This window comes from Pseudochaenichthys georgianus, chromosome 16 (assembly GCF_902827115.2).
Source record: "Pseudochaenichthys georgianus chromosome 16, fPseGeo1.2, whole genome shotgun sequence".
Taxonomy (NCBI): Eukaryota; Metazoa; Chordata; class Actinopteri; order Perciformes; family Channichthyidae; genus Pseudochaenichthys; species Pseudochaenichthys georgianus.
In genome coordinates, this window is record NC_047518.2 from 21,622,772 (window position 1) to 21,635,377 (window position 12,606).

The window sequence follows — 12,606 nt, forward strand, 5'->3', positions numbered from 1 at the left end:
TCTCCCTCTCTCTCCTGCTTTGTGCTCAAGTTTGAGCGCTGACGCACCAACTACAGCAGCAACTTTTAACTGGAAATAAATTCACAAAAATCACGCCGGGGGTTCAAGTATAGGCAGAAGACAACTCACCTGGGGGTGTTTTGCTCTGTGCGCGTCGCCGTTTGTCGTGGAAAAAGTTTCAGAGGGCACATCTAGCTTTGTGTTGTGGAGTCCCCCTTTGTCTACACGTGTGATAGATGGATGGGGCTCCTTTTGGCCGCGCCTAGTTCATTTCGCTCTCCAAAGAGTCCCGCCCTCTCAAAGTCAAACAACTATGAACACAACAGTGCAGACGGACTGTGGAGATGTCTGAATACCATGGAGCACAGTGGAACAGTTTGATTTTATATTTATTTATTTATTTGAGCTCACCAACTTTATTTGATCAGTGTACTTCCCAAGTCAATAAACTAATCAGTGTTTCTGTTATGATATATTATTTATCTTCAAATTTTTAATTTTTATCTAAATGTAACGTTGTGTTAGATGTGGCTAGCACCTTGTAGATTTCCCCCTTTGATATCTCTTTCCCTTCTCTTTTCTTATTCAAGTGCCCACTAAAGGAATAAAGCTGTCACACTCTCTGCTTTATAATTTATTTCTTTTCTTGTCTTTTTTCTCAATGTCAAGTGTGCAAATAGCATGGCTGCGGCTCACTAAAACTTTTCTGGATGCACTGCTTGGAGACTACCATTGTGTCTGGACAGCAGCAGCAGCAGCAGCAGCAGCAGCAGCAGCAGCAGCAGCAGCAGCAGCAGCAGCAGCAGCAGCAGCAGCAGCAGCAGCAGCAGCAGCAGCACCAGGGGAACAAAGGAAGAGACAAAATAAAAAAAGGTCTCTTTGTTTGTTAATGCACAGAGTGGCAGTAAATATAAACAATGGCAACTCTGCAACAAGGTTAAACCTCTTAGACTGGAAAGCGTAATTTGGAGGCAAAGTAGGCCTGTGAGGTTTAGAAAAATTGGCTCATTCATCTTGTTCGATTTCAGCTATCTTTGTAAGTTTTTTCATTTTGCAGGAATATTTCGTTAATAGAAAATCATAATTGAATTACTTAATTACACTCCCTAGATAACAAGATTCATTGTCCATATGCATACAGATTTGGTAGTTTGTAAACCAAACCTAAATTAGTAATTGGTTATTATTATCAGATGAATAGATCTGCTGCTAAACTGAGAACAATAGGTAATGGTCTTCTGGTTGTTGTATCAAAAAGCACAACAGAACACCTGTCAGAGTTCAGTACACCTGCAGTCAAACTATATTCTAATGCATCAGTGTTTTTTTTATACCCTGAAGCAAAATCGTTTCCAGGTACAAAGTAACACAAGATGTTTCTGGTGTAGCAACCAGTGGTGGCATTTTGCCCGAACAGAGACATCAGGGACAAGCAGAGGCAGAGAATAATTCCTAAAGTGTCTCCCAGTTTGCCAGTTGTTCGTCTTCCCCTTCGTCCTGATGTCATATTTTATTGACCAAGGAAAGAAAACCACCAGACAGACAACAGACAAGTAGATGCACAGACATACAATTACAATAGAAGATAAAAATGTGCCCCTGCCGGAAATATCTGTTGCTTCCAAGTAACTGACGCACAGGTTTTTCTTCCATCTCTTGGCAGGAACACATGAAGTACCTCTCTCACCCAGAATACCTGCTCCTGAAAACAAACCAGACAAACAAACAGCAATGTGTCTATGGGTTGCTGTTTGTATGATGTTTCTGTTTATGTGATGCATGCCTTCGGGAACATATCACATACGCAGACAGAGCAAGTCAGGTAGGGATAATAATAAAAATAAAAATATATTACAGTCACTGTTTCCTTCATTCATATGTGAGACACAATACATAATGACAGTAAGAGAAGAGGGGAGAAATAGTCATACCCCAAACATCAACACCACCACCATTACAGCATCCACCCCCTCTCGGCTGAGATACATATACAGACAGGCAGACATAGAGATGCAGTCATGCCTCTCTCCCCCCCCCCCCCCCCCCTTCAGCAAAGCTCTTATCCTCCCCGCTGTGGTTTTACTGGGCCACTGACTCCAGCAGTCAGCCCACTCTGCTCTGCCCTGGCTGCTGCCTGCATATCTCCCACTGCAGTCAGCTGAGCCAGGCATGAGACTGCAAACTGAACTGGCTACACACAGTACAGATTAGAGGAGATTCTCACACACAAATTGAGACAAAAGTAGATATTAGCACCATTTTCAAGATTATACCAAACAAGTATTTATATAAATGTGCACACTGGGCAACACAAAATGCATATGCCAGCTGAAAAGAAGACAGTGTTTACTGTCTGTGCTAAGTCAGTAATTAAACTAAGCCAATTAGGCTTGGATAAAATACATATATCTGCATATGGTTGTAATGCTGCAAGGCTTTGGTTGTAGCAGCTCCATAAAATCCCTTATGGATTAATGCACTAGTGCACACTCATTGTATTGACTCTACAACTGCAAGCCTAGCTCCTTTTTGCACCAGGGTATTGAGGGTTGAATGTAATGTATAAGAAATGAGTGTGTTGTCTGTTTTGCATCTTGTAGATGAGTTTGTCCTCTCCTGTTGTCCTATTAATGTCTATAACATAACAACAGATGAATAGATTGCAGGGAACGCACATCAACACATCTAAGTTAGGCAAAATGACAGACCTTTGAGCTCTTTGTTAGATCAAGATGGATCACAATTAAAATGGCTGGGAGCTTTTAATACAGTTTGCAGATGTTTTGTCTTATTCTTGCCTGAGAAGTCTTGACACCAAGTCTGATACCAGAATATAATACTGTGTTTGGTAAGAAATGTAACCTGGTTAGGACCTACATTTTTAATGAAATACATACTGAACATCTTCTACTAACCTACTCATTACACACAGGCAATTCAACTAATATGACATGCACACGAGTGCTTATTTAAACATCTACATATGGTATAATGTGTGACTGATAGACAAAATAATGAACAGCCTTGCTTGCTATTACCATTTTGCATCCAATTACAACATTGAGAAATGCAAAGCTCTATGAACTGAATTAACCGTTAGTGTTTATACCGTACATAATGGCTGCACACGGTAACAGCTATGGTACCTGTAATTTTATACAACTAATTAGGCTGTTATGCAATAGTGCTAAAATATTGCTACAGGGAGTCACAGTAAACAAATACATACAGCAATGTTCATAGTGCTTGGTGAAGATTCCTTATGCAATATTGTTACATAGTGTGCTGTTTTGACGGAAGACGAAGGACAATAATTACTCAAAGAAGATACATTGGGTATTATGTGAGGTAGACATATAATGTCTGGTCTATCTGCAGGGAAAGTCATGTCATGGGGTTCAATTTGATGAGATTCAACAACAAACATGCACACACACATGCACACACGCACACACACACACACACACACACACACACACACACACACACACACACACACACACACACACACACACACACACACACACACACACACACACACACACACACACACACACACACATCGTAGACAGACAGCCATGCTTGTCAGCTATGCTGGAGGGCCCTTGGCTGACTGCTGCTAAACCAGCCCTTCCCCCACGATAAGGGTCTGTCTGGGAGAGGGGGAGGGGAAATCATGACTGTCTGAACACCAGACAGCCAGCATACAGCAGCACTACAGGCTAGAATAAAAATAAATTCAGTTTGCCTGGATATGAAGCCCAAGAATATTTACCTTTTAAACTTACGAGTGTGTATTCGCCAATAAACAGCCTTTATCACAGCCATTTCTTATAATTCAGCCAATTAAAATGACCTTAGTGTGTGTGCAGCTTTGATTCATGATGTAAATGAGTGAGATTTTATTCTTCAGAAGGAATACAATTTTGGCAATTAGACAAACCTAAGCAGGCAGCATAATTGGCTACTTTAGTAATGACTAATACATTAGTAATAAAACAGTACTGTTAGTCATGGGATGGTGAAATCTGCTCGCCTTCATCAATTCATGGTCTGTTTATAATGTGGCCTCTCGGTGAATAAATACACATCCTGTGTAATACACATCCAATGTACAGATGTGTTTACAGTAGTCTCATGTGCAGCTTCATCTGGTCAGCGCACAGGAGCTTTTAAGTTGGGTTCTTGATTCTATGAGTATTGACGTTTCAGGGGGATGTGTTGACAGATGCAGGCATTTGTTACAGCAGGCTTTTTCTAATGCATCACTCTTTTAACAGTGATTGTTTTTTTTTTTAAATATTAAGTGGACAAGAACTATCTGGTCATGCATCCATTATTATGTTTTACACTTGTAACAGTAGATATTCTAGACATTGTGTAACTTCTTACAATTTTGGTGCAGGTTATTGGTTTTAGGAATTGGGATTAAAATTATTGTATGATTTCTATACTTAGAAACCATATAATCATCAGTATGGGACATCAAAGTCTCACATCAACACTCCCCTACTAAGATTCATTTTGAATGCATGATGTAGACTTAAGCCTTATGGGGGCTTAACATGAAACCTATCAAATATGTGTCACCATAGGGTTAAAATAATCTTATTGATTTTCTCTGTCTGAGTCTATATAAATATATCTATTTCTTGGCTCCAGTGTGCTTGGTGTAAGCTTCCCAGAGGCTTTACAGAATAAAGACCATGCATCCTAAGTATGTAGAGAGGGAGAGATTGATATAAAACTATTGAAATCAGTCATGCCTACTGTAGTGTAACTGGGAAGAAAAGTGTGCTTTTTCATAGTTCAGTGATGAGCTTTGCAAACTCTTTGTGGACCATCTGTGGGCTATTTACACTCAATGTAGAAAACCTGTTGTGTACACAAAATATGTGCTGACATGGACAATACTCACCAAATGTGAAACTTGAATGAAACTCCTCTTTTCATATATGGAGATGTTCACGAAAGAAAATATTTTAACTTAATAACTAAAAGAATGAACTATGAAATATATGGCTTTTTCATTTCACACCTTAGTGCCCACAATCATCTGTATCATTAGGGTGCAGTATGTACACAATTGGAGAGGATTTGCTAAAATCCATTTGATTCATTTCTTAAAAGTTGGGTTCTCCATGTTAACCACTTTTGGGAATACATAGTAAGGTTTACAATAAATGATAATGAGTGTGTGTTCTTAGTTTGAATTCTTACTCTCTTTTTATATCTTTTCGGAAAGCATTGTCGTGCCAATAAATACATAAAGTCAGTTATGATAATAAGGATTTGCTATAAGACACTTCTAGTATCTATGTCTACAAACGTGTCGCTTTTTCCTGCTGCTGAGAGTTAGAGAAAACATACAAAGGTCAAGAATCAAGAAGAGAGTTGTAGAGTTTCAGTTCCAGCTGATATTTATTTCCTTCCTTGAAAAAGTTCTGTACACAAGTTTATATCAACAATCTGACAGGCAGTGAATGGACACAATTTAGCTGGCATGAGTTTCCCCCCCTTTCTCTGAGTTTAAAAAAAAAGGGTGGTTCCTTTGTTATGGCATGATTAGAGACAATAAATGATAATTCTACACAGCATATTGCACAGGATGGATGAAAAATAAAGTCAATATATTTAAAAATGCTTTCATATATATATAAAAAAAGAGTCCTGAACTGACCATCTTAAATGTAAGTAAGGATGTGTAAAAGATAGCAGTTCTGGACAGTGCCTGTCTTCGATAGCAACAACGTACATAAACACACAATCTTTTTTGCTTTATGATACAGTCAAATATACAAAGATCGAGTTCACGTTTCATCGTTTTTCCACATTTTTTTTTTTTTCTGAAAAACACAACAGCTAATGACCTGAATCTGAAATACAAATGCTATTCACCATGCCATAAAGATACTAAAACAATTATTAGCTAATAGTTAGCTGACAAGTAGAAAAGATTATATATTCAAATACAATGAGAAACGCAGTATAAGTAGGTGTTGCGGAACTCAAGTCAGACATTTGAATATGCTTGATGTTATCATCCTTGTTGTTTGCTTGCTGTATTGATAGTTGGTTCAATCAAGAGGTTGATTGGCAAATGTGACATCAATTAATGAAAACATCAAGAAATAAGTCAAATTTAAAGCTACAATCTCCTCATTTGTTGTTATAGGCAAGATATCTGATGGGAAATGTGAAAAAAACAAATGGATGCTTAAGATAGTGATGCTGTTAAACCCACATGGTCCACAGGAATAGCCTCTAGAAATAATGCATTCCTGTGTCTTTAAGGAGCCTGCAGACTGGCACTGTAAACGTAGAAGGTAGGCAGATACAAAGGCTGGTGCTGCTTTCAAGTGCTGTAGGAACATTTGTAATTGCATCCTTGTAACTGTAGTTAAGTAAATCAGGTTTGTACTGACAAGACATGATATTCATGGTTTGGACATCAAATAAGTCTTGTCAGTATATGCTGGCAAAGTCAAAGAAAATGTGTCAAATTTGTAAAGTAAAAGACCAATTACACACCTGCTTCTTTTTATGTCATCTGCTCAGGTCACTTATGTATAAAATAACTTGGTGCCTAACATTTTAAGGATTAAACAATAGGCACCACAGTGATAGAAGGTCTATTATGCTGGTTGTCCTTACAAAAGCATTTGAACAGGCGATAAAATATCTTAAATCCGAGTTTACCATGAGCACTTGAAGGCAGCATGAAAACCAGCCTGATGGGGTATTAAAAATTCGGAAATCCAATACAGCTGTATTAGGCTACACACACGGATTGTTGACTCCCCCATTTTCTATATAGATTTGTACAAAAATACACTGAGAAAATAATCAAACTGTTTCCTCTCTTTTCAGTGTCCAAAAAGTGTGTACATTTAAATATAAAATGAAATCAAAAGTTGTGTGTGTTTAAAACTCTAGCCCTTCGCCTGAGAAGGAAATGTGACAGACACAAACATACTGACAAACAACCGTGTAAGAAAAACAGGACTAGATCATGTTTACAAGAAATTAAAAAAATGATCAAGTCGAAAATGCTTGGCCCAGTATATAAATACAACATCCCATATAAAATGGCATCTGAATACATGTACAAAACAAAGCTCAGAGAATGAAAAAAAAATCGGTGAGGATTTTTCTATAACTATCATCTGAAATCAAAGAAGTTTGGTCCTGAATCGTAGAGAACACGTGTATAAAGTTCAGCACAGATTTGAAGTTGCGTTTGAATCCTGAAGGTTGAACACATTACAACAGCTGGTGATTATTTCAATGTCTTTTTTTTTTTTTTAAAGAGAAGAACCGAAAGCGAGTGCCACCTATCCTTTTAAATAACCCTAATACTAGTTTTTAAACTGCTCGACAGTCTTGCAGAAAATCTCAGCACAAGATAGGAACAAAGTAGGCCATCATGCTTAACATGTTTTTTTGCGTTTGAGAAAATATTCGACTTTTTAAAAACACCAACCCACCTCGGTTTCATAAAAAATCCCTCTGGGTGACACACCACAATACAAATGTTGCACGACAGTCCTATTTCTGTACCTTTTTAGTGGTGGAGTTCACTTGGCAATTGGTAAAAAGTTGTGAAATGTCCCTTTTTTCATCAGCAACAACATTGATTAAGTGAACGGCTGGCCGCAAATCAATCACAGTTAAAGTTGTTCATTTCAAAAACAGTTCAGGACTGAGCGTTTCACTGTCAGGAAATACAGCCAGTCTCCTTTTCTCTCCTTCTCGTGTTTGCACTCCACTTCTGTGGTTGAACCAAAGTCCACGCATCCATTGGAAAGTACAAAAAGCAACTTATTCGCTTTAAAGTTAAGCTTTCCAAGGATTTGTAGCGCTTGTCTATCTAGACGAGAAGGGACGGGGGCTAGTTTCAGTGGGTTTTTACTAGTCGGGTGTACACAAACTATTTTGCCCACTGTACCAGGAACTCCTGTTTGTTTGTGGTCATATTTGAGCTCGCAGGACGTTACCTGACGTTATTTTTAGTACGTGAACACCAGGTTGGAGATGGTGGACTCCAGCCAGTCCCCGGAGATCATTTCGCTGACTTCGGGCGTGCAGTAGTCGGGGAACTCGAAGTGGGAACCCCCGGAGCCAGACTCAAAGTTCATATCCAAGTCCCTGTCCAGAACCGAGGAGCCAAAGCTCCCCATCGACATGCTATCAAAGTTGGGGCTTGGGTTAATGTCGAGCATGTCGTCCTCAAACTCCTCATCTTCCGAGGAAGACGAGGAGGAAGAGTGGGACGAGGCGGAGGAGTGAGAGCCGGAGGGAGTTGGTGAGGAAGTCCGCCGACTGCTGTATGTGTGCCCGCCGTTTCGCTCCGAAGATCCGCCCAGGCTGCCACTGCTGCCGGGAGAGTCTGCTCCCTCCTCCCTACCGCTGGCCGCGTCCTCATACAGGCTGAGCGGGTCGCTGGACTCCGCCGAGCTGCTGAGTGTTGGGCTGGCGGGGACCACAACCGAGGAAGGGGGGCTGACGCTCAAGTTGGCCCCGCTGCTGCCGAAGACGTAAACCCGCTTGGGCTTCTTGGCATCCGGTATCTGCTTGGCTGCTGAGGAGACAGATTTCGACTTGTAGAGAGAGTTATGGTGGTGCTCTGATGTGTGCTCAGAGGCAAAAGGTGATGCTTTGGTGCTACCGCTGCTGCTCCCGAAAAGTGATTTGTGGGGTCTGCTGCTGCTGGGTGATTTGGATCCATTCTTCCTGGAAGATGAGGATGTCTTAGTGCTGGTGTTGAGAGAGCTAATGTTGAGTTTCTCTGCCTTGTCTCCGATACTGCCAGGCTTGGAGACGCTTGACTTAACCTTCTTCCTGGGCCGGTACTTGTAGTCGGGGTAGTCCGCCATGTGCTTGAGCCTGAGCCGCTCTGCCTCCCTGATGAAGGGGATCTTGTCGCTGTCTCTCAGCAGCTTCCACCGCTTCCCCAGCCTCTTGGAGATCTCAGCGTTGTGCATGTCCGGGGACTGCTCCATGATCTTCCTCCTCTCTATCTGTGACCACACCATAAACGCATTCATGGGTCTCTTGATGTGGCCGCTGGGAGTTTTACACCATGCCGGGTTCTCTGCGAGCTTGTCCCCGGTAGTCGAACAAGCCGTGGAGCCCGGGGAAAGAGGCGAGGCAGCCGGGTCCAGGTCCATGCACGCCCCGGAATCAGAGCTCGAATCCCCGGCGAAAAAGGAGAGCGCCTCGGCGGTGCTCTCCGTGTGGCTCATTTTCTGCACCATGTTGTCCAGATATACACTCAAAGGCAGAGCAGTGTACTTGCTCTTGCTCTCTCCTTGGTCCTCCGATTCACTTTAAAGCAAACTCAGCTCTTTTCTGCTCCTCTTCACAGTTTGAGCTGGGCAAAAAACACGCGCAAGAAATAATTCACTCCTGAGATGTGCAGTGAACTCAATAACAGTCCAGCGTAGCCTTTAACAAGGCTAGATGTGTAAAAAAAACTTTAATTTCCAGGTTCTGTGGGTGTTAAAACAACACGGACAGTAAAGCCCTCTCCACTGAGTACCCTGTTATCTGTCCCTCTCAGTCTCTTCCTTCTGTGTTATAAAACAAATTCAGCCGTGTGGGGACTGAACATAGTCTATGATGCAGCTGCAGAGCGCAGACTGAGTGCCACACTGAGCACTTAAAAAGGGCTCCGAAGTACTGTGTGTAAGGTAAGTGCTTTTCTCTGCATCAGCTCTGTCCCCTCTTCTAGAAACAAAAGCCATGCATGCTGGGGAGGAAAAAAAGAAGCCTAGAGTTACACTGTTCGCCTTCCATCTGCAGACCTGCAGTCGAGTTTCAAGCAGCCCTCCAGTCCCGGCCCCCCTTGCTTGTATTTATCCCTTCCCGGAGATATAACGGCGATAAAAATCCACCAATCCTGTGCTGTCGCTACCCTGCCTCTGTGCCAAACTCACGCCCCTCTTGGCTCTGATTGGTTGAAAAAGGAATCTAATAATAATCAGCGCGTGCAATGAGGAGCCTCGTGTCTGACCTCATTCCCGAATACAACAAGAAACTTCAATTTTTTTAAAGAGACACTGGTTTATGTTATGGAGCCCCTCCTTTTTACTCTCTCACCACCAGACCATGTGTATACCATTAACATATAGCTATATGGGAAACTAAGTATACTTTACCATATGGAAACTTTAACACATGAGCACATTTTGTACCCCTATGTTGCCCGGTAATTGCATAGTGAATAAAATACACACTGTAACAGTTATCTAATGTTCTGAGTTGGTGTTATGAATGGTGCGCACCTATCATTCTGAATAGAGAGGATATGAAGCCAGATGACTTGTTAGCGCATTGCAGCTGATAGTAGTAGTTATGCATTACCTAATGTTTACAGTGTGTGTCCGAGATGTTGTGGATAGTAACACTTTGAAGTTTCGGCTTTTAAAACGCAGTTGTATGTTTGTATAATATAATGTATATTTCAATAATGTATCACTTAAATTAAATTGTAGGTCTACTGATTAGTATTGTTTTCACAATTGTTTTAATCAGCTGTTGAAGGGCTACAGGTGGTCACTGACCAGGTCCTCCATCACTGCGATGTTAAACAAGACCACGTTCAACAGTTGAGCCTCTCTTCACAAACAGGGAAATGTCTCTTGGACACATCATGATCGTTAAGCTAGTGTGAGAAAAGACTTCAAGTCAAGCTGGATCTGCGAGTTTCCTCTCTCTCCTCCCTCTTTCTCTCTCTCTCTCTCTCTCTCTCTCTCTCTCTCTCTCTCTCTCTCTCTCTCTCTCTCTCTCTCTCTCTCTCTCTCTCTCTCTCTCTCTCTCTCTCTCTCTCTCTCTCTCTCTCTCTCCACGAGGCGGGGTTGGGCGGTCCTTTGTCACATAACACACATCGAACAAACCCCTCTCCAGACAGAGAAAAGAGAGGGAGGCGAAGAAGCAGGCGTGTGCAAACTGCGCACACATCCGCACACTTCTAACTGACATCGAGTGCAGTTTTCCGTGGAGTGACACACAAACAAGAACGGGTGACAAAAAATGCAAGACACTGCGATTTGGATATGTGATACATTTTACGCACGAAGGAAATCTTATCAAATGTAACATTAAATTAGGTATAAGTTGTGAATACAAATAAGTAATGGCCATAATTAACAAAACAAAATTAAAAAGAGGCTTTTGTACAGTTGTTTGTTTTTGTAGTGTTGATTTGACATGCCTGAGCTGTCAGCTTTACATTACCCGAGTTATTATAATCATTGGGGGGAAAAACATTTTGATTCCACTTTTAGTTTTTCGGTTATAATAGAAACACATGCGGTAAACAAAAGCCTTAATCGCTTTCGTTTTATTATGGACTGTTGCATTTCCTCAGCAAAAAAACAAGAAGTTTGTTTCACGTTTAAATCACCAACTAGTCCAAAATAATAAAAGGAGGACTGAGGCATACAAGTTGACACTGAAGGTAGAGGCTCCAGTGCGGTATTGGATGGCCGCTAGATGGCGTCGCAGAGCCAAAGAGAGCTCAGCTGTGAAGCAAATAATTTAGGGAGGAACAGAGATCAGACCAAGCATCCAGAACAGTTACCAGGGGTGAATTATATAATTTCTCTCTGCAATAGAGAGGCATCCAAGCGTTTCTGTTATGCAGTGTGTGTTAGAGCAACATTTTTAATGCCATTACTTTGGCAAGGTAGAACTGGTAGTGAAATACAAGCATACTAAATCACTTTGGATTAGTTAAAAACCAGCTGTATTTGAAATTAGTGATCACTGTCATGATTTCACCTTCCAAAAAAGCATGTTTCTGCGCATGAAATTGCCATCAACATGTGAAATGGAAATGAAAGAAGGTGTGTGTGTGTGTGTGTGTGTGTGTGTGTGTGTGTGTGTGTGTGTGTGTGTGTGTGTGTGTGTGTGTGTGTGTGTGTGTGTGTGTGTGTGTGTGTGTGTGTGTGTGTGTGTGTGTGTGTGTGTGTGTGTGTGTGTGTGTGTGTGAGGAAAGAGTGGATGTGATATATGGTCAGGTGTTCTGCGTTTAAATGGAAGGTGACTTGAATCACCACTGGGAAATTAGTATGAAAGCATAGTCACCAATGTTACTGGATGCATTTCACTGGGTACAATTATATTCAATATGGCCTCATATCTGCAGTGCATCCAAGTAAAGCAATGAGTAATTGGGCTCCAATTTGTGTGTTCATGGAGCAGAACTGCAATGGAAATAAGAATGTTAACTCATAAACTCACAGCGCTCCTAAATGCCATTTTAATAAGAGACTGCCGGAAAACGTTTTAGAGCATATGCTATAGGCTATAGATGGAAAAGGACTTTAAAGCATTCAATAAGTATTATACATATTTATTGAAGTGAAAAACATCTTAATGAGAATATGTTTAGATCAGTATGAACACACTTAATTAAATGTAGTGCTTCTTCTTCATACTTCTCTTCTCTAACAAACTCTTCAGAACTCAGTGCACCTGTGACAGCTGGCAGGCTTTTTAAACCAACACCTTATTCACTACCTTGAGCAGGTGTCCTCTGTTCTGTCCCATTCTACAACCCAAAGACAAATAAGACCTTTCACCTAGTAGTTAACTTGAAAA

At 41.1% G+C, this 12,606-nt stretch overlaps 1 protein-coding gene and 1 long non-coding RNA gene across 4 annotated transcripts in view; both read right to left on the bottom strand.

The window, feature by feature from the left end:
• LOC117461216 (uncharacterized) overlaps positions 1 to 216 on the bottom strand; it is a 114,546-nt gene extending 114,330 nt beyond the window's left edge. For 2 of the 3 annotated variants that reach the window (XR_011644727.1, XR_004553675.2), the window contains exon 1: positions 130 to 216. This is a non-coding gene — a long non-coding RNA (uncharacterized lncRNA). The remainder of the gene's footprint in view (positions 1 to 129) is intronic. The other variant, XR_004553676.2, reaches the window with a different exon arrangement.
• Positions 217 to 5,389: 5,173 nt separating this feature from the next.
• Positions 5,390 to 9,856, bottom strand: sox4b (SRY-box transcription factor 4b). Its single transcript, XM_034102412.1, has one exon. It carries the CDS (start codon positions 9,255 to 9,257, stop codon positions 8,010 to 8,012), a length of 1,248 nt encoding a protein of 415 aa, XP_033958303.1. The 5' UTR covers positions 9,258 to 9,856; the 3' UTR covers positions 5,390 to 8,009.
• Positions 9,857 to 12,606: the final 2,750 nt, after the last annotated feature.

What these genes read in the sequence shown, in the direction of transcription:
- sox4b (XM_034102412.1), bottom strand. Translation starts at nt 9,257, where the DNA reads ATGGTGCAGAAAATGAGCCACACGGAGAGCACCGCCGAGGCGCTCTCC.